Genomic DNA, 19,440 nt, shown 5'->3' with positions numbered 1-19,440 from the left:
ATCACTTCCCTTTCACTTGTATGAATTAGAAGGAAAAATGTTGGTGTCATCTAAAAAGGAACCTCATAAAGGAAGACAACACATCTCTTTCCTAATCTGGCTACAGGAATAACTGGAGAACAGAAAGAAGAAAGAAAAATAATTATCACCTCTGAAACAAAACACACTGAGCCAGTGTATTGCAAGAATATCTTTGTGGCAGCGCAGGGACATAAGGCCATGAGATGCTTCGATCTTATCAGTAGATCTGAGACAGTAAGTCACAGACAACCATACGACTGTCCATACAAAATACATTCCCACTCCTCTCTTGCCTGAGCAGCGACTCCACTCTAAGAGACAACTGCTCTGCTGGCTCTCTGCTTGTACAAGTTCTGATGTCTCACAGGGTACATCTGCATTAGTACTTTAGTTCAGATAAGGAGAGCACTTTTGCAACAAATCTTCCTATCACCCTAGTTAATGCACTTTTGTTTGCTGCATTAAGCAGTCCTGGAGTGCACAAACCTGGTTCCTTTCAGATGAAACTAAAAACCACAAGATGTACTCCAGGAGCCCTGCCAAAGGGGCACAGGAACAGACAGGAGCCAGTCCAAAGTAACACCCACTTCACTTTGCAAATGCACTGAGTGTAGATAGGTATCATTTCATTCTCTGAATCTGCTCTCACTGGACTGCACTACTTGCTCAGGCAGGCTCAGCCGCTGTGCTTCAGGGTCTCCTTTCACCTGTGAGATGGGACCTGACCGCACCTGAGGTTCACTGAGCTTCTCGGGCTTTGCTTCCTCTTGGGTTTTGTGTCTTCTATTGTCCAAAGTTCTCTGTCATCTCTGATGATCAGCCTGTCATCTCTGCCCATTCGACCATTCACATATAACAGCTTACTCTTCCTCGGTTATCTTCTAGTCTCACCACACTGAAACTTCTCCTAAAGACTACTCAAAGCCTGAGTATGACCATCCTTAATTAAATAAACTTAATTCTGGCATTTCTTTACTTTGAGTGCTGGCTGATTTTAAAATAGTAACACTTTAATGGGTTCATCATTTAAGCACGCACAGGAAAAGAAAGCATTGAAGCCAATTGTGTAGCATCACATCGACTCTTCAGTGTTCAACAGCAGGGTTAAAAGCTCACAAACATAGAGCCCTCAGCCCTCTATTATTGACATGGATACAGCACTAAGGATAACAAAGTGAACATTTTCTCAGTGCATTTCACAGCCATTAAGAATTGTAACACTGTGCCTAACAGACCCTGTATTCCCCAGCCTCTCTCTATCAGAGTCTCAGCTCAGAGAGAGATCCCCAGCCCAACTTTTAGTCCTCCCCTCTCATTCCTACATTCAGTTTACTTAACCCGCCTTTGTAATGGCCTATTTCATCAGCTGGCTCCTCAAAACTGTTCTTCATCCCAGTACTTTCAAGTCATCCTCATACTCCTCAACTGGGCTGTGAATCACAGAGAGAGATTGTTCTGTTCTTTTCCTTCTATCACAAACCTTCCTGACTGCTGAAGGTAACAATTTTAAAAGGTCCTAGGCTATAGCCACATGACCAAATAATTTGGCATAACAGAAGCAGACCAGTCAACTGAAGCAGCTGGTGCCCGGGCCCCTAAGTTTCCAGCATGTAGGGTTTATGAGTTTTATTGCAAGTTAAATTCAGTCTGGAGCCTCAGACTGAACATTGCACCACACACGTGGTTCAGCGCTGTCCAAAGGACCGATCGCTGGGGCTGGAGTTCACTCAGTGTCTGCCTGGAGAAGAGATCCCACACTCAGCTTCCTCCAGGAGGAACCTGGTTTGTACCTACCAAAACCACCCTGTGAACTGAGCCCATGAGTGTCAAGTGGGGATGATCAAAGAATTCACTTTAAAACTGTAATAGCATGATAGCTTGCGGAAGCAGGGCAGCTTCACCCAATCCCACAACGCTTCTTGGTACAGAGAGAGAATATTTAGCTGCCAAAATGAGAAGTGTCTACTAAGTATATTCCAACTTTCAGAATTTCGATTAAGGTTGGATACTTTTACTTGGCAACAATAAAAAAAAAGCGCTTAACAACTTTGATTCTCTTGCTCCAGAGCAAGGTCAGGGTAGAAGTTGTAATTACATGAAATGTATAACCATTGAATTAAATGCTTACAAATTCTTGACATTGGAAAACACCACTGCACTTTTCCTTTTGTCTTCAGAAACAAACAAAACGAATGCTTTAATCCAACAACAACCAGAACAAGTCAGACACAGAAAACTAAGGACAATATTAGATCTAACTAAAAAGAAAACAACTTAAACCTACAGTTACCTATAGCAAGAACAAAAAGAACAACCATACATTCACTCAAAGTTAATTAAAATAAGGAAAAATGCATGTCATGAAATGTCTTTACTTAGAAAAGAAAATAATTACCAACAAAACTAACATCCAAATGTCAACTCAGCAGGCTTTTCTTCAATTAATAGATAGTAAAACAGCATAAGGAGGAAAACCTTTATTTTACATTTCAGAATTTCAAATATTCAGTAAGACATTGAGTTTCATTGTACATTGTCCTTTTCTGGACCCCAGGGATTAATATATGCATATCCAGTGCTCACAGAGTTGGTATCAGGGTGTAATAAGAATGAGTGATATTACATGAAGGAACTGATGTCATGTAAAAGAAAATTATTTAGATCATCCTAATCATTCTAATACATTTGAAAGAAATTTATATGGAATAATCAAAAAAAAGGAAATCAGATACCCAAACTGAGTAAACAACAACAAGATGGGAAGGAAAAATAATTTAAAATTTTAAATAGTTCCTGTCATGTAAAATTTGATTTGTTATAAATGTAAGTATATATTCCAAAATAGAAAGCGGGCCTTAAGCTTCACATAGTTTAGCCCATTTTCATCTACAATACCCATAATGCATCCTGAAATACAATTTATGCAGGAATAATAACAGAATAATAAACTTTTTCTCTCATTTTCTTGGCTTCTTTGACATTTAATGTCAATCTGCAATAACAAAGCTAATAATGATCTTTGTCTTCACACACTGCTATTGAAACAAAGCATTTCTTTGTAAATTAAAGGCTAATTTTGTTCCCACTATTCCAGTCTAAATCTTTCTGGGCTAGAATCACAGAAGGTCATGGCATAAATCACCCCATAATCCAGATCATCTTCTCTCTGCAAGAGAGATGATGTCTTTTGGAAATAATCATCTGTGCAACCACAATCCAAAGCAGAGCAGCATGAAACATGGAAGATTTCATCCAAAGTTCATTACATGATACAAATGCCAGATATTTCTAGAGGTTTCCCATTCAAAGCTTAACATACAGCAACCTTCCCAAACCTGTAAATCACACGGTGACACATTATAAAGTGACATCTCAAGAATTTACAGGAATTCAAATGTAACAGAAAATCATACTTTAGAGTGGCTTATAGTTAGGAACATATTCTTTAATCATACGGCTTCCAGGTCTGCTAAGTAATTAGGTATATGCTGAGCTTTATGCAAGCATTGTGTTGATTTTATGGGGGCTACACTTGCATTTGTAATACAAGCTGAGCCACAGTAAATGATTTTGGCATCTAGGAAGTTTCACACGAAGTATTGCATCCACAACAGCTTCCAGGCAACCTTGTACTGTGCACCTCTATTACTACCTCTTCCAGCTGCCGCAACAGCCTACTTAGTCTGATACATAGGTGACAGCAGCTGCAACAGCAAGGTTAAGTGGGAATTACTGAGTCTACCTTCCTCTTCACTGTCAGTTACCCCTATAAACAGGGGCAGCGCTGAGGGTTAAGTATTAACAAGACCAAGGCCTTAATGGCCATTAATTCTGTATGGTCAGATTAGCTCGCTGCAGACTGGAAGACAAAGTAAGAATGCTCATATGTGTAACCATGTAATGCCACTGTGCACAGCACACAATACGTCAGAAGAACTTTCCATTAAAAGGTAGAACTTACCCCTCTTCTGAACCCAACCTTCCTTCACAATGGTAACATCGCTCATGATGGCTCCACTCTGAACCCCCAACTCAAAAGAGTATTTCTTTGAGTTATCAGCTTGTCTGTTTGGCTTTTCTTCTGCAGCTCTTCCCAATTTCTACTGATGAGTCAGCCTGGAAGGAAATATTAGAGAAAGAATTTAAGTCTTTTCTGTTTTTCTCACTTGACAGCCAACAAAAAGTCTTTGTTGATGTCTTCCACTGACTGAGCTCATATTAAAAATCTGCCCTTTTTTTTAATTAACCATATAACAGAATCACGTTTCTTGTCTTACAGCACATTTTCCATGAACACTGTAATACTTAAAAGAAGCAGAATGTGTTAAATTTAAAGTTGTACGGCACTTACAAAATGCACACAATAGAATTCTCTCGTACTAATGCACAGGATGCTGTTAAATGAAAGGGTGCCGGTACTGCTTCACAGGTCCAACTCTGAACCCACAGGAGCTTTAACCATTCCCACATTTGTCAGAATCCATGCAATGGACAAGTGGTTCCTCTACTATGGCTACACTGATCATAGCAAGAGTGCAAGAAAATTAAAGGAAAGGTTCTGTAAAGGAGCTTAAAACCAAAGCCTTAAGTATTATGGATATGGTTATCCTCGTAACTGTTAAAATCTGTAGTAACCAGTTTACCAGCCATGCAATTAATTTTTTTAATGCTTGAATTAAAAAAAAAAAAAAAAAAGTAAAGCCTACAGGAATACAACCTTCCTACTTCCACTGTAACTTCGTTATAGCCAATACAAATCCTTAACTTACAGAAGTTTTTAAAAAACAGCATCATCTGCAAATACACGAACAGAAAAACAACTTGAGGAGTACAAATTAACCAAAAAAGCCAATGTTTAGTTTATGAAAAGAAAGAGTGCACATTCTCTCAAGGCTTTAAGCCAGGCAGTGACAAGAGTGCTCTTTTCTCTACAAAGCTCAGCTTGCAAGGGACAGAAGGGAAGTCAGCCCTCAAACAGGACATGCCACTCTCAGAAGCTACAACTCTCTCTTCTGACCACCTCACTCACAGAGTACCTAACAGCTGTGAAGAAGAGATAAATAGCACTACAATCAAGTAGGAAGAGAAGCCAGAGGGCAGGAGAGGTTTCCTTTTGCCAGCAGACTACCTTTCCCCTCCATCCTTCAAAATAAAGAGCAGCATTCAAATAATGCTCATCTAGAAAAGGGGGGGAAGCCAAGAAAAGGGATTTCTCTGATGGTGGAGGAACACCCTTCCATGGCTGTACACACAGGAGCATGCATGTACACAGTGCTCGCACGGAACAGGAACCCACACACCAGTTTAGTACTATCAAATGCAGCACATACATATCCATTAAGTAGACTGACCAACAAATGTAAACGTGGTAGAAACAAATATGACTGTGCTAGAAGCAATCTGTGCAACAAATGAATGGAGAAAGGACTGGGAAATAAGCTCTTTTAATCCAACCACGTACAGGCTAAGAACCGAACCATTACACACATGCAAGTTATTTCTTACTTATCGTTCGAAAAATGTGTATTTGCACCACGCAGCAGCTAGATGAAAGGCTATTTCTGAACGGATGCTGTGCTGTGCAAAATAAACCTTGGTATGAGTATTTTTTTTCAAGTGGTATGCAACAAAAAATGCAGTACAACCTGATTTTACAGAAACACTGAAGTGTGTCCATTTTACAGTTCTGCTTTCACTGCGCTATTTTTTCAAAAACATGCAGTATTTCAGCTGCATAAAAGTAAAAACTGCAGTGCTAAATTCATTAATACTGCAAAGTTTAAGTAATATTGAATATAGTGAGACATCTCCATGGCACTGGCAAATATGACAGTAAGACCTATGCAGGTGATGCACAGCCTTTTGCACTGGCATCATACCCTGTTGTGTCTAAAAGGACACCGGACACCTATGTTTATGCAACTGCACGCTGCCTTAAGACTTAAATATTGTTTAAGCTTTCATAAGAGTTAAAAGAAAATGTTATGTACAAGGTTTCGGAAGGACATGAGACTGCTTCATTACTGTTAATTGATCTCACTAGCTTTAGCTGTTCAGACTTTGTATTATGTAAGTCAGTGTGGCAGAAATAACCAGAACATGCATTTCCACATCCTTCACCTTACTAGTGTGAGTGTTATTTTCTGGGTCATACATTATCAGAACTTTTGTTTGCGCACTTCAAAGTAGAGATAAGCAAGTCTATCAGCTGTGCGTGGAAAGAGATCCTGACAGATTAAGACATGCACCTGAAAGCAGGCTGCAGTTTTGCCGTTCTGGATCACCGCAGCACAGTATCAGCTCTTATTACAAACACACAAATCTTTACAAAGCCAGCGGTGAGTGTCAAACAACTGTGACCTAAAAGCAGCTGTTCTGTGAAGGAAGTGTAAGCACATTAATATCCAAATATCTGACTTAAGTTCGATTTTCCTACAAGACTTTCATTGCATTATTTAAGAAGTGATCACAGGTGACTTTTTTTTTCAACTATAAAGATAAAAGCAGCAATGTAACACACAGTACTTAGCTTAGGCTGGCATATGCTGCAATATGTTTTACCCTTTTCGCAAATTTAATGTACTTTCCAATTTTGGTGTGTGCTTATGAAAAGTGCAATAATTTATTGGTAGAGACTAAGCTGTAAGAAATGAACTTCTGTACTAAGTAGCAATAATCTTGTCTGCCCACATACTGATCATTAAGTCCATGATTTCAGTAGACACCCAGTTTTAATGAATGAATTTATGCTTAAAGCTCCCTATTTATCCACTGATTACAATTAAGTTAGTATTACTCAATCAAAATCTGATCTATGGCTGATTTTCATGTCAGCCAGTGTCCCAACAACCTCAAGTGTATGTCTGTAGGATTGAATCCCACCCATCGCATGTACTGCTTTACTGAATTTTGAACAAAACCCCCAAAATACAAAAATCAGATAAATATGGTGACAAAACTAACTGAATTATCTCCAATTTAGCTTCACAATATTACTAGGAACAACTTAAGTAGAATTATTAACAGTTGTATGGTTATATTGATCACTCCCTTAATGGGTAATTAAAAGTCAAGCTGAATTACATAGTAAGCTGAAGGAGATAAAGCATTAAAAGACTAATGAAAATAAAGGTTATACGTTCACACTACACTTTCAAGAAGCCATTTGTAAGCATCTGTAGTATTATCCCTTATTAAATTCCTTTGAGGCTTTTTAAAAGCTGTATTCCTTGTACTCTGAAAGTCACTCAGCAAAGCTCTAGAAGAGCAGACTTTTGAGAATTACTTCTTATCATGACAAAAACTGACCTTAATAAAAAATAGTCATATAGAAATCTTCTTCCCTGAAGATGTAATAAAGAATTGTCTATAGACGTAAAGGAGTTGCCTGAAACACATGGAACAAGAACTCTCACATGAAAATAGCACTTCATCTCTAGTTCAACTATCTTAAGAAAACCTACAGAAATGTTTATTCTGCACAGCTGGCATAGGACTTAAATACTTGTTAGCAATCAACTCTGCTTTCCCAATGTGCTTCAAGTTTCAGCAGCTGGTATACAGTAATTTTTACAGTTTCCTTATTGCTATAGGATGAATCCACAGAAATAGGGAAAAAATGCGTAAGAACTAAAGTTGAAGATATTTTGCATTCCAGCTGCTTCCTACAGGGAAAAACTTGACTTGTTTTTATACATGTTCCATTAACTGGAGAACAGGCTGGATTGCCCGCCTCCCCCCCCCCCCCCCCCCCAGTTATCAAACAGAACTTGGAAGATACTTTTCCAACAGTATATTGTGTGTATTCTGCAGACAGTATCAGATAGTCATGTATATGCATAACACATACAAAAACCTATTGTCTGCATGCTTTATGGTGCAGGTGTAAAAATTTACTCCATTGCAGTCAGTCATGTGAAGAAAACACCTGTATTTTTTTGGATCAGGTAAAAAAAATAGTAAAACTTTTCCTTTCTTCTGTGGAAAGCTTTTAAGCCACTTTTATAGTGTCAGATGGAAGAATTCAGCACACTTCTAAAGAGCTAGTATTACACTTCTGAGTTCCTAGCTGTAGAGGTTGCAAAGGCATCTTTCTGAACAAAGATTAAGCAGAAACTATTACATGCAACAGAGTTCCAGATCCCCCTGCCAAGGCTCACAGTTTTCCCAAGCTGTGGTGAAAACTAGCCAACACCTTTTCAGTTTTCATCTTGAACTTTAAGAATAACAGCAATATAGAGAAGAACCAACTCATTTCATGATGCTACCACATGGGAACTACAAGACGAACCATTAAAATGAGCAATGGACCATTCAGTAGGAAGACACCTTTTCCTCAACTCGTATTTTTAAATTAAAGGAGGCTCTCAAGCCCATCACAGCAGTCAGGTACCTCTACAGACCCAGTGGATGGGGAAAGGAAAGAAATCCCTTCCAAGCAGAAGGACTAAAAACAGTGGTTCAGGTCTACACTTAACAACCACTATGTGTAAGTGAATAATCATCGAGATTCATAAGAACAGACAACACTCCCTTGGAATCTGGGCATCCTCCCATTTCCCCCGTGACAAGAGACAGCTGAGTAAAGAAGACAGTGCCCATAAATTCAGTGTAAATTGTATGATTCAGGTCTCTGTTGTAAGAACTTTCATAAACACAGGCTCCTACTTTCAACAATTTTGGAGCTGAGAAAAAACAGATACTCTGACATTTACCAACTCAAGTTACCAGAGAGAATACCAACAGGATCAGTTTCAGCACTTCCAGAGACGATCCCTATAACTTCTTGTAGCATTATCAACTTAGCGATTCATCCAATCTTATTCTCTTAATATATAAGGGAACTAAGGGAATTTTCCCTTTTTACAAGTAATCATTTGTTTAATAAAATGTTTGGGGAAAAAAACAGCAAGTGAATCTTTCTGATTCACTTTGCCTGACTCACTGAGATTCTTTGGTCCTCAACATAAGCAGCGCCAAATCTCATCATCTCTATCTCCTTATTTCTCAGAAAGGTAACTGAAAAATTTTGTGCATGCACACACAAGACACACTACCAAAAAAAGCAGCTCTTACTCATCCTCTAGTGGCTTCCATCACACACATGTTTGTTTCCCTGCTTTGGGGGCTTTTTTTGTAGCAGATCAAGCTCTTAAGAGATTTTCTCAAATCTGAGTTTGAATCCTCCTAGACAACCGAACAGGCTGTAACTGTCTCCAGTGCCGGTTGCAATCACAGAGCAAGGAATTCAAAAGATAAGGCTCTAAACTAAAAACAGACTTGTCTTTAGAATTGGAAGCTGAGACCCAAGTTTTATTTATATGAAAAACGCATGCATATCCTCTTCCCTTACCAAAGTTGTTATCTAAAAGTCTGGTCAAACAATTAAAGGATATATTGCACATCATCAAAAATTACACAAAAGACTACAGTGCAGAACAGAGATTGCTACAAAACCTACTAAATCAAATTAGCCTATATTGCTAATGGAAGAATCACATTCAGTTGAGTGCTTTATCTAAAAAGTATAGAGTGTTTATACAGGCTTTTACAAACTACCTATTCTGGAATTTTGGTTATACTTCAAACACACCAGAATGGATTATGTCCCTTTTTAGGGTCTCAGGAGGACTGACTGATTTAAATATTATCACTGCATAGGTTGAGAAAAAGGAATCTGCAGGCAGATAGTATTTCTTCAACTTAATAGAGTCAATTTTAAAAAAAAAAAAAAAAAACAACAAAAAAAACCCCAGCCCAAACCAACACAAAACAAAACATGAACTGGTTTGACATGAAATCAAAAAAACAGGATTATTAAAAGACAATAGATCCTAAATTTATAAAATGGTAATCTTTATGTATGCACAACTAAGACACTTAAAGATACTCCTAAACACTTTCTAAGTAGAAATGTTCATACTTCACCAATTTTAAAACAAATATAAAAAGTTCCAAGATATCTCCGTGATAGGCATTGCAAATATTTTTTAAACTCTCTTTTGTACTAAAAGCCTCAATGTCTTTAAGAATACTGGTATCAACAATTTACTCCTAACAACTTTACTTCATAACCCTTGACTTGGAATAATGAGGGGGATAATAGGAAAATGGCACTGCCTACACCTTCTGATAAGGAAAAACAACGTACTTTGGAAAAGATAAATAGCTCTTTTTAAAGCACGCTTACGCATATGCTTTGTGCCTTAATATTTTCAGTGTTCTATTTTCACTTTCAGTATGTCAAAAAGCTGCACATAACTAATATATGCTCAGATAAGCCTAGTTAGGAGACTACAGGCACACTGAAATATTAATATACAAGTTAGATGTTTTATTTAGATTCTGCAACTGAATAAGTTTATCAGGAAAGAAACCATCATTCTGTATTTCTTTTCCTATTATAGTGACAAAGCAAGTTATTTTAAGGCACAAAGGTATAATTAAAGTAAGGTGAACAAAGCCACCCTTGCCTTTGTTTACCAAGGTATAAAGGAAGTTTCTAAATGTAACTAAATTGTTTCTTTAGAATCCCACGTGAAACATTAACAACCCATTGTTTTGCATTGTGTTTATTGACAAAAATGCTTTAAATCCTTTTTGTCCTCCCCAATCACATAGAACAATAACTGAAAATCAGACAGAAGCAGTGATAAAACATACTAGAGTATAGGTCTGAAATTTAACCAAAGAATACATTTAAAGTAGAAAAGGTGAAGGGAGGGCTAAAGTTACACATCAAAAACAAGTTACTGAGACAATGAACTTGGGAGAGTTTTGAGACTTAAAGGAAGTCAAATCACGGATTAGCTGAGCTGAGTATCACAACTATGATAATGTTATTCCACTCAACACTTCAAAATACATGTAATAACTTTAACTTGCTGAGGATTAATGTAGGAATACTAATTCTTGCCTTTTTAAGACAAAGTTCCTTTGCCCTTTAAAAGAATAGTTTAGTAATGACTCAAACAATCAAGTAACATTAAACCCAAGTTCCATATTTTTAAAACAAATTAAAATTGGCTTTCTATGTCTAGAATACTCCAAAAAAGGTAATCTAATTTTCAAAAGTTCAAAGAACCTAGAAATTCCTATTCATTCTGAGATGAGGGATTTTAAAAGATATCTTCAAGAGATACGAAATAAAGTTTCATTAAGCTCATATATTTATTTGTATGATAGTAATTTTTCTGCAGCACAACATTGTATTGTGTAAAAAACACAAAGCACACTGCTGAAGATAATAAAAACCAGAAATATGCGAAGTGTCATGAGTTACAAGGAAAGTACTGAGATAAAAATGTGTTCTCAAACTATTAATATAAAAGATGGAAAAAGTTCAATGACATGTCTACCAAGTAGCTTTCTTTTAAACTCTTATAGTAGGATTTATTTATTAGCTGGATATTGAACAAATTAAATTCTGAATTGCCTTGCAACAATAAGAATGAGCTTTGTGATTCCTTCCTACAAAGCAATCAAACATTGCTGAACCTACTAACTGTCAAATTCTGACACTGCAATATAACTAGAACATAATCAGCTTCTAACCTAAAACCTTTGGATCTTCTTGTTCACTTCAAAAGCATTATTCTCATCAACTTCAGATCTGAATTTCCTAAGGACAGAAGGAATTCTCTACAACCTTAAATGAAGATTGTGTATTTTTCAAAGGTATACTATTGCTTACACACATTTAAGGCTAGATGCAGAGCTCACTAGATGAAGGTCTTTGGCAGATGTTACACAAAAAGCCAGATTACATGAAACTCACACATACAACCTCAACTCTCTGCCTCAAAGTATATCAATACATTTGTAAAAAGATACAATAATTTTAAGAAAATCTCACAAGGCAAGCTGCACCGATTACGTATCTCGAGAAGCAGACTAAATGCTTAGGGAAAAAAAATTATATGTGTTGGTAGAAATTGTTTTGCAAGATTGCTGGGACTCAACTGAGAAATACTGTATTAATTCTGTGGTGCTAACTCAACTGTACAAGAAGTTTTTGACTGTTGGGCACTGCCATTCCACACCTACAAAAAGGCAGTGCTAAGACCTTCATTGATCTCAGTGAAGCTGAAGCAGGCTCTTCATCTCTGCTCCTGCTATAGAAGGCACTCAAATAACTTTACCACATGGACAACACAGGGAAGTCTGACAAACCATGCTGTCAAGTCATTCAGACATATGAAATATTGAGGTCCCAGTTGCATTCTTAAGGGAATATGAAAATTACTACTGTTCTTTAGTCAGGATACTACAGAGAAGAAAAAAAATATCACAGGGCAACAACTTGTTCTTAATGCTATTTTTTATCAGTATGACTCACACCTAGACACTCACATAGAAATACGCGGAAAAAGAGTGTTGGTCAAGATGGACTCAACATATATGAAGTTATTTAATCTAAACATAACAAGTGTTGACACAAATAGTATCAAAAATCAAAGAAACATTTAAAGTGACCAAAAGTAAGCATCTTCATATACACAAGCCAAAAATACTTACTCTCCTTGACAGTAACATTTAATGATATACAATCCCGGGGGGATTTTTTTGGAAGTATTAACTTTGCCACAGCTTCCTACTACACCTGAACACCACCTTTAAATAATAAAGACAAAAAGAATCTGTTTGAAATCCACGGCAGGCATCAAAACAACCTGAATGTCCATACTTAATGTTTATCTAGAGCTATGGAACAAGGACAAAATGTCAAATAATGGACTACTACACCCTTGCATTTTCTGCAGTCTTTTTATTAGTATATATTAGTGATTTGTCTAAATAAGCTTCATTTATAAATTCTTCTCTTCATATAGGTAGCCCGGAATGTTGTTCATACAAGTAGTCAAGATGAAAATATAAACCAAAACTTTAAAGATGACTTTTTACACCATGTAAAACACTAAAAAGTTAACTTTTACATTCAACGTTTTGTTACTTGCCAGTAGTTTTTTGTTTCTCTGGCTTTAACAGATTTTTTAAAAAACACTTCGAACCAGCTTTTCCATTTACTATGTAACATCTTTAGAAAATAATCTTTTCTATACCACATCAACTTGTTGCAAAGAAGAGTAACTAGTGCAACACATTTACCAAGGAGACCCTGCGATACTGGGAAAGTCTCTTCTGTACAACCAAGAGGAAACGTACTGGTTGACGAGAGATTCTCACTGAAAACACACTTTTCCTCACAAGCAATGCGAAACTCCCTGAAGTACATGCTGTGCTCAAAAGTATCCCCTGCCCCCTCCACGGTATTCTTATTAGGCATATCCTAACAGAATGATAATCCGAAATGACACAAATTAATCTAACATTCTAGAATAATTTTAAAGGGCACTTAAGTTGGCGATCTTTTCTTACAGAAAACAGTACTTAAAACAACAAGTGTAAATTTCATACACACACTGAAAATAAAAGCAATGTTTTAATGTTAGACGAAACTCATGGATGCACATATTTAACTATTCCCCTCTTTTTGAATTGCTACTGTTGTTCACAAAGGGAGTACTGCGTGTTTTGAACAGAATGTTTATCTTATTAGTTGGGAAAAAGAGAACAGAGGGCTTTCGGTATATAGACAACTAACATACCTACAAAACACACAGTTACAGTATGGTGCATTACTTTTAAGGCAAATCAATTCATTTATGCATTATCCATATCAAAATGGAAGTACGGTACAACAAAGTTTCCACTCAGTGTATTTCAATGTCCTTCCACTCTCCAGTGTTGATTAAGATTAGTAGTATGCCCAAGCCATTAAAGATGCCAAAGAATACTGGGTGTCTTTGCAAAACTGAAGGAAAGCTAGGCTACCACGTCACCAAGTCCACCTCCCCCACTGCATTAACAGCACAAAAGGAAACTATAACCAAACACGGTTATAAGAAACTGTATCTTCTTTGTACTAAGAACGGCACAGATTTCAAATGTATTTTAACACAAACCGCTGTAGTAATGGTGTCATATCTTCCAAAACAATTGAGTATTTCAAACTTCTTTAGCAAATAATGCTTCTTGGGTATAAGAACGATTATTCAATAGGTCTCTTTAAATTAGGAAAATGTGCACCCAGAAAGTGAAAGAACACTCACTCAACCAGTGCTAGACAAATTCCAAGTAGTCTGAAGGATCTTTTAGTTATTATACAAACTTCAGACACATGCTGTTTCAAACTGTAGTCGGAAGTCAAGATAATGGTTTCTGGTAACATCTTGCAAACAGAAACTTGGGTTACAAACAATAGCAGAGCTCCAGTAAGTGTTTCTGGGTTAAGCTTAAAAAACCCACCAAACTATTTTCCCATTCACAAAGCATTTGTTACAGCGTCAAAAAAGTCAACATTTTCTAGTGCAAATTAATGCCATCCAATCCTTAAAACTGTACCTACTTCAACTGGGACAAAATAAAAACTAGTACCTGTCTGAATTCCCATCAACTTCCCGTGGAAAGGCAGCATTTTGCTTAACAACACATCATCTTCCCCCAAAACGCAAAACAAATGAGGGAGTAAGACACTGAAATACTGCTTTCTATGAACCTATTTATGAAACTAAGGAGACTACTGAATTCGTTCAAACCTAGTTAAAATAAGTAGGAATACACAATAGAATAAACTGTCTAAAACAAGACAGTCTTGTTAATATTACCTGTGTATACGCATACACCACGCACCTACATTAGAGAAAAAATGAGTTATTCAAATATTATGTGTAGCCTTCTAGGAAACAGAGACATTTTCTTATCTCTCCAGTTTTTCTTTGGCCTTTATTTTAACTTGACTTACTGGTTACATCCAACCAAAATATATCCACATGGACTATAATTAGCAATCCAATCCAATTAAAGATATTGGGGTCAACTTAAAGGCTCCTGTCAAAAACCCAAATAGTCCTACAAACAGAATCTTCTTAAGTAGTACACTTACTTTAAAAGTCAAAATAAGCTTCCTTCCCTATCTTATGTACACTCTTTCCATATTACAGTGCAGAACAACCAGAACTGGCCTGTACAGAAGCTGGCAGAAACAAGAGATCATGCTTAAAATGTTACTTGTCAGAAGTTTAGCTCTTCTTATTAGCATGCTTGTTGCCTTGAGAGATAAAGAGCTCTATACACAAAATGTGGGGAACCACGTTCGCCTATTAGCAAAGTTTTAGCGAAACCTAAATGAGCATTAGCAGAAGAGACTGCTATAAGTTTCTTCAGTACTGAAAAAAGCTGGCAATGCAGATATCAGGTATATCATAAATTTTGTAATAAAACTCTTAAAGAGAGGCTAAGTGAATCAAGTCCGAGACATGTTTTCATAAAAACGATGAGATGATGTAGATATATACAAGTAGCCAGTCAAATAATAATTACATTAAAGAAAAAAATTTAGACTAAAGGTCAAGAGAGATTAAATTGTTTATTCCTTTTCAGCTGTAAGACAATAAGATTTTTATTTTTTTTTTACATACACCCTTTAAATAACATATCATGGGAGAACGTGAAAGGAACAGCACTGGCTATTTCATGCCTCTTAGCTTGCCATCCAAAAGTAAACCAAGAAGCGCAGCTCTTGCAACCAAACAGCCTATAAGCCTGTTACTGCTCATTACATCACGATCATTTGCATTTAAACTACAATATATAACGGTGTGATCCAATAACTTTTTGTTCAGAGGCGCCGTACTGACCTGTCAAAACAGATCCCCATCACGTACTCGCAGTATTTCTGCATGTGTACGTACACAGGCACCCCCCGGTGCACCCATGTACATCTGGGGTGCGAGCAGACACGTGTGCTGCCCCCGGCTTACCCCACGGGAGCGTTCGGTGTTCCCCGCCCCGCAGCACCACCCGCCGGGACCCCCCCCCCGGCACCCCCACGGCCAGGGCAGGCCTTCGGGCAGACCCCGCCGCAGGCCAGGCCCGCCCCGGCCCCACCTCCGCCCGGTCAAGCGGCCGGTAACCCCCAACAGCCGGCTGCGCATCAACTTTCGCATGTGGGCCGCGGCCTCCATGATGGCCGGTGCGGGAGGGCGGGGGGGCCGGTTTGTTTACTTGCAGCCAGAGCGGCCGCCGGCGGCGGCGGCAGCATCACTTGAGCGAGGCGCTGCCACCAGCGGCCCGCCGGCCGCGCTGCTATTCTTAGCGCAGGGGCACGGGCACACGCACGCACAGAAGTTCCCAGCGGATAAAACCTTTACTACTCTCAGCACCGGCATCCCGCCTCACAGCCACCCCCGGCGCACGCACGGCGGCGGGAGGGGGGGGTGGGGAGGGGTTGGCGCGCGCGCCCGGCGGGGAGGGGCCGCCGCCGCCGCGTGGGAACCGCCGGCCCCGCGCCCGCGCAGGCAGCGCCCCCGGGCGCGCGCCCTGCCCTGCCCCTGCCCCCCCCCCCCCCCCGTTACATAACCTCTCCCCGCCGAAACGCCCCCCCCCCGCCCCGCCTTGCCCTTCTCCACCTCAGCCCCGCGCCGCCGAGAGGGCGACCCCCCCCCTCCCCTCCGCTCCCGCCCCGCCGGCAGCGCTAGGCCACGGGCGCCCCCGCCCCGCGCTCCCCGCCGCCCCCGGCCGCGCAGCGCCGCCGCCCCGCATCCCCTCACGCGCCGCCGCCCAAGCGCCCCGCCGCCGCCCGGCCCCTCCCGCCCCGTACCTGCAGAGGCGGCGGCGCCGCGGGCGCTGCTGCGAAGCCGGAGGGCGGCGGCGGCTCCGGGGGGAGAAGGGGAGGGAGGGCGCCGCTGCCTCCTCCCCTGTCCCCCCGCCGGGCTCGGCGGTCCCTGGCGGCCGGTGTCTCCGCGGGGGCGGGAGGAGGCGGCTCCGGCCCCAGGGCGCTGGCGGCGGCGGCGGCTACATGGAGCTGCCCGCCCCGCTACGCAGGGAGGCGCCCGGGCGGGCAGCGCGGCCGCAGCATCGATGCGCGGGGTCAGGAGGGCGGCGGCGGCGGCTCCCCCCGGCGCACTCACCCCGGAGCCGCCCGGGCCCCGCTCTCGGCTCCTCCCGCCGCCTCCGCCGGGCTCGTTATTGACTTTCAGGAAAACTCCCGACGTCACTGGCTCCCCCCGAGTGTCTCCCCCTCCGCGGCGGCGGCGGCGGCGGCGGCATCCCCAGCTCTCGCGAGAAGCGCGACGGGGACGGGGGGGGCCGCCAGACAGAACGGGGGGAGCCAGACAGAGGGGGGCGGCTGAGGTGAGGGTGGGGGAGGCGAGGGGCCGGCGGCGGGAGGGAGGGGGGGAGGCGAGGCGAGTCAAGGCAGCCAGCCAGGCAGGCAGGCAGGGGCGGGAGCGGAGCGGGGCGGTGTGTCCCGTCCCGCCGCCGGGCCGCGGGTGGGAGCGGGAGGATGGATGCAGGCAGCCGCGTCCGCCGGCACCGGGCGCTGCGCCGCGCCGCGCCTGAGTCTTTCCTTTAGGCTGAGGCCGGTGCCGGCGGGCGGTGCCTGCCAGGCCGGGAGACGGCCCGCCTGCGGCCGGGGAGCAGCCGCCGGGGGTCCTGCGCCTGGCTGGGCCGGGGGCCGCGGAGACGGAGCTGCCCCTGTCCCTCTCGGGAACAGAAATCCGCCTGCCGTGCCCGCGCTGCCGCTGCCCCTCTTCCCGCTGCGGCTGGAGTCTGCAGCAGCACGTCTCCTTGCCAGACCCGTATATACGTCCCGAGTTTTATTTCCTTTGTTCTCGCACTCATGCGTTTACGTGCTCCCTTATCTTGCCTTGGTACCCGGAGTGGTCCACTAAGCTCTGCAAACTCTTCCAAGAATAAAACTACCAGTTACGCAGCAGGAAGCTGTAATTCATCCCTCGTTGAAGCGTTTAGTGGGTGCACCAGCCTCAATATTGCTAAATTATCTGCAGACTTCGAGTTACCCCAACGGGTAAATAAACATCTAGAGAAACCTTACGCCACCGTTCATCAGCTCATGACTCTCTGACATGCCCTGTTGCCACAAGCAATATAGAAATGTAACGGGTGTCAACGGGGCAACCGTGTTGCAGGGTGCTGAGCGCGGCATTCTGCTTGCTTAGCAGTGGTGCCTCTGGAGCTGCACAGGCTGGGAATCCCTGGCCTGCACGCTGCTGCAGCTGAAGCCGAGCATGATCCTGCAACTCTAATTAGAGTGTGACGTTCATAGGTATGGTGCCCTCGACGCTTTATTTTATGGCTAAGTGGCTGTGTGTATGTGTCTACATACGTGAGTTTAGTGCACATAATTATGTTTTCTATCATTCATGGTTTAAATAATATGCACAGATTAATTTTCTGCATAAATGCATCTATTATACATGCAGTTGACACTGACTTGTGTCAGAACCTGTTACTGCAAAGGGGAAACATATTTCTGATTGCTTGAAATACAACTGTTTGCACTGTTTCATCAGTGCGGAATTTATTCTAAAAATGGACATGAAGACATTCATCAAAATTACATTAAAAAAACCAAACCAATACAAAAAAATGTTTCTTTAGGATGCACCCCATATTTGTTTTTTAAATTTTCCTTCCTTTCACATCCCACCTTCCTCTATAACAATTTGAAACATCAGTCCTTTTCCCTGTGCCGCTACAGGGCTTCACAGAGACTTTTTAGAGGATCTAAATAATCATATGAGTTGGCACAGGACTGGAAAGTTGCCTCCGGGGGCAGTGAATCCTTTCCCTGCTGCGGCAGGCGACCACACCAATAATCCCATTCATAAATACGCTGAGTTTCATCTCAGAACTATGAAGTTTGTTTGCTGCACTGTTCTTACTAGCAGGCTGCAGCCTAAGCTCTCCATCCCTCTAATTCTGAAGAAAAGCAAAATTTATCATGTATTTGATTAATGCATCTTCTTGAAAAAGAAGTTAAAAAGGACCTTGCCAAGCATTACTTCCTTTCCCAGAATTTACCGTTCAGTCTTCCTCTTTCTCAGAAACACTTTACTAAAGCGAGTATCTTATCAACTATCAATATTTACAGAGAGCCATAGTATCAATTATTAAAATACATTTTTTCACTAATGTCTCCTTTCATCGTTGTTGCTGTGCGGCTCCTGAAAAACTAAAGGTGTAGTTCTTGGAACGTGCCTTCTGTTTGCTGCAATTCCTCCGAAGGACCCAGAACCTGAGGCAGCATGAAATCTGCCTGGGCAGTAGCTGATACACTGGCAATCAACTGTTCAGATGCCAAATGCTGAGTGTGAAATCTGGGCCCACAGAAAGTCGTGGTATTTGATATCAGTCAGATCTGGAATTTATGTTGCATTCCTGCTATATGTTAATCCTTGCCACTAAAAATCACAAATTTCTTATTAGTAAAGTATATTTGTATAGTTGATCATCCTAGTTTATTTCTCCTAATTTTCAAAAGCCACCTATGAGATACTTCTTTTATGATGACAGTAAGTTTGCTTACATTTATAAATAGATACTTGGTGTAAATCA

General features: G+C 41.3%; 1 protein-coding gene across 1 annotated transcript in view; it reads right to left on the bottom strand.

Moving 5' to 3' along the window:
* AKT3 (AKT serine/threonine kinase 3) overlaps positions 1–16,713 on the bottom strand; it is a 154,565-nt gene extending 137,852 nt beyond the window's left edge. The window contains exons 1-2 of the mRNA XM_050894208.1: positions 16,682–16,713; positions 3,983–4,137 (exon numbers count right to left, since the gene is read on the bottom strand). Of these exons, the coding sequence (XP_050750165.1) occupies positions 3,983–4,028 (46 nt within the window). The 5' untranslated portion in view covers positions 4,029–4,137; positions 16,682–16,713. The remainder of the gene's footprint in view (positions 1–3,982; positions 4,138–16,681) is intronic.
* Between the last annotated feature and the right edge of the window lie 2,727 nt (positions 16,714–19,440).

This window comes from Gymnogyps californianus, chromosome 3, assembly GCF_018139145.2.
Source record: "Gymnogyps californianus isolate 813 chromosome 3, ASM1813914v2, whole genome shotgun sequence".
In the NCBI taxonomy this organism is placed as follows: domain Eukaryota; kingdom Metazoa; phylum Chordata; class Aves; order Accipitriformes; family Cathartidae; genus Gymnogyps; species Gymnogyps californianus.
The sequence above is the reverse complement of the archived record's forward strand: the minus strand, read 5'-3'. Positions and strand labels throughout refer to the sequence as shown.